The sequence below is a fragment of the Nesoenas mayeri genome (genome assembly GCF_963082525.1).
Source record: "Nesoenas mayeri genome assembly, chromosome: 16".
Taxonomy (NCBI): domain Eukaryota; kingdom Metazoa; phylum Chordata; class Aves; order Columbiformes; family Columbidae; genus Nesoenas; species Nesoenas mayeri.
Genome location: NC_137562.1, coordinates 11,143,337 through 11,145,306, shown reverse-complemented (window position 1 = coordinate 11,145,306; position 1,970 = coordinate 11,143,337). Strand labels below are relative to the sequence as shown.

The 1,970-nt window shown below is 66.9% G+C and overlaps 1 protein-coding gene across 1 annotated transcript; it reads right to left on the bottom strand.

Annotated features, from left to right (window-relative positions):
- On the bottom strand, positions 1 to 1,734 carry WFDC3 (WAP four-disulfide core domain 3; the record flags this gene model as incomplete). Its single annotated transcript, XM_080354700.1, has 3 exons — positions 1 to 152; positions 1,255 to 1,389; positions 1,647 to 1,734. The coding sequence occupies 3 exons, from the start codon at positions 1,732 to 1,734 to the stop codon at positions 1 to 3; spliced, it is 375 nt and encodes a 124-aa protein (XP_080210826.1).
- Between the last annotated feature and the right edge of the window lie 236 nt (positions 1,735 to 1,970).

The following is a 1,970-nucleotide window of genomic DNA, read 5'->3' as shown; positions in this document are numbered from 1 at the left end:
TCAGGGGAGGGGTGTCATGCAGGAGACCTTGCCGCAGCCATTCCTGCAGCACTTCTGGGTCCCGTGACAGTTGGAGTCCGTCTTGCACTGGTTCATGCAGAAGCCCAGCATGGGGATCCCTGGACTGACAGGCGGGCAGGTGCCGGGCTTCTCTGCAAAAGGGAAGAGACTTGAGACCTGCCGGCCCTGGCATGAGGGACAGGGCCAGCTCTGCAGCTCCTGGAGCTGCGGGCATGGCCCCAGCCCCAGCTGTCACAGAGGAAAGGTCCCTGTGCCAGCGATGGCTTCTCCACCTCACAGCTCTACCTATTGGCGCTTCCACTAGCCTGACCCAATGGGGACATGCCGGGGACACCACGTGGCATGGTGGCCCCCATGGTCCCTGTGCTTAGCGTCCCACTCAGGGGTGTGTGGCCAGCACAGGATGCACGGCTGCAGCACATGGCCCTGATGGCAGCATTGATCTTGCTTTCCCCCCCCAGACACCACGGATTGTCCCAGCTGCGTGCTCATGGCACGTGGGCTCAGTGGGGCACGTGTGCCCCCCAGACAGCCTGTGCCCTAGTTGTGCAGTGCCCTGTCCTCCTGTCCTGCTGCCTGCCACCAGTGCTGGGCTCTGGGCTCCGCATCGTGTCGTCCTCCACTGTGGCGTAGCCAGGCCAGCATTGTCCTTGCAGGTGGCAATGGAGGTACCGGAGTCTCTGGTTCACATCCACACGTTTGCACTGGAGATCCCAACTCCTGCTGTCCCAGCTGCTCTCCGGCAGGACCGGCACAGTAAGTGCACTCGACTGGGTGCCTGTGGGGCCCAGCCCTGTGCAGCGCTGGGATGATGCTGTTGGGAGACCCTTCCCAGGCACAGGGTCGGGAGGCAGGACAGTGCCCACATCCCACGCTGTCAGCCACTCAGGAGACTGAGTGGGCAGTGAAGGGGAGGCCCCTGTCCTCTGCACCGGCCCCAGCATCATCTGGAGGCGTCAGCTCAACTCCTGTGTCACTGGGAGGAAGAAGGGGTGAGTGTTGCCCTGGCAAGGCTGAGTGGTGGGTGTACTGTGCCAGCAGGTCACCCTGGGGGCACACCCCAATCCCACCGGGCTCCCTGTGTAGCCCCCAATAACCATAACCACGCTGCAGCCAGATTTGCAATGGGCACCCAGGCCCACGGCTGCTACCGTGCCCCAGAACACCGGTGTTGCCGGCTGGGACAGGCTTTCAGCTCATGGCAGCAGGGCCGGGAGCAGGAGGCAGTGTTACCATCTGGCTTCTGGCAGGCCTTGCCGCAGGCTGCCGGGCAGCACTTGAGGGTGCTCTCGCAGTCGCCATCGGACTGGCACCCAACCGTGCAGTTCACTGCTTCCATCGCCGGGTCCGGGCACACGCCGGCTTTCGCTGCAAGGCAAAGGCGGAGGGCGTGGGCGGGTGCCGGGGCTGCCGGCCCCCTGGCACAGGGCAAGGGCTGCCAGCTCCAGGCGGGAGATGCTGCCACCAGTCCCAGGGCTGGGTCCGGGGATGCTGCTGAGCCCAACCGCGCCAGGCACCGGCTGGCTCTGGCCCCGGCCCCCAGCGCAGCAGGCCCCAGGGCTGGAGCGATGCTGGCTGCTGGCCCGGGGCGTGCCGTGCCGAGCCGAGCGTGCGCTCATACTCACTGGTGACATTCTGGGCGGATGCTGGAGGCGGTTCTGCCCAGAGAGCCAGGAGCCCCGCCAGGACGAGCACGCTGCGGGCCGTGGGCATGGTGCGGAGCCGGCGCTGCGCCGCGGGGCCCCGGCCAGCCTTTTAGCTCCTCTCCAGGTGGGGCCAGCGGGCGGGAGGGCTCGGCCTTCCGGGTGGCTCCCAGGGCCGGGCAGGGCCAGGCTCCCCCCTCGCGCTTGCACAACCCGAGTATCAGGTATCTGCCCGGCTGGCTGCCGACCAGGGAGGGGGAGCCTCGAGGAGACAGGGCGGCCACGCCGAAAACTTGCTGGGCAGGA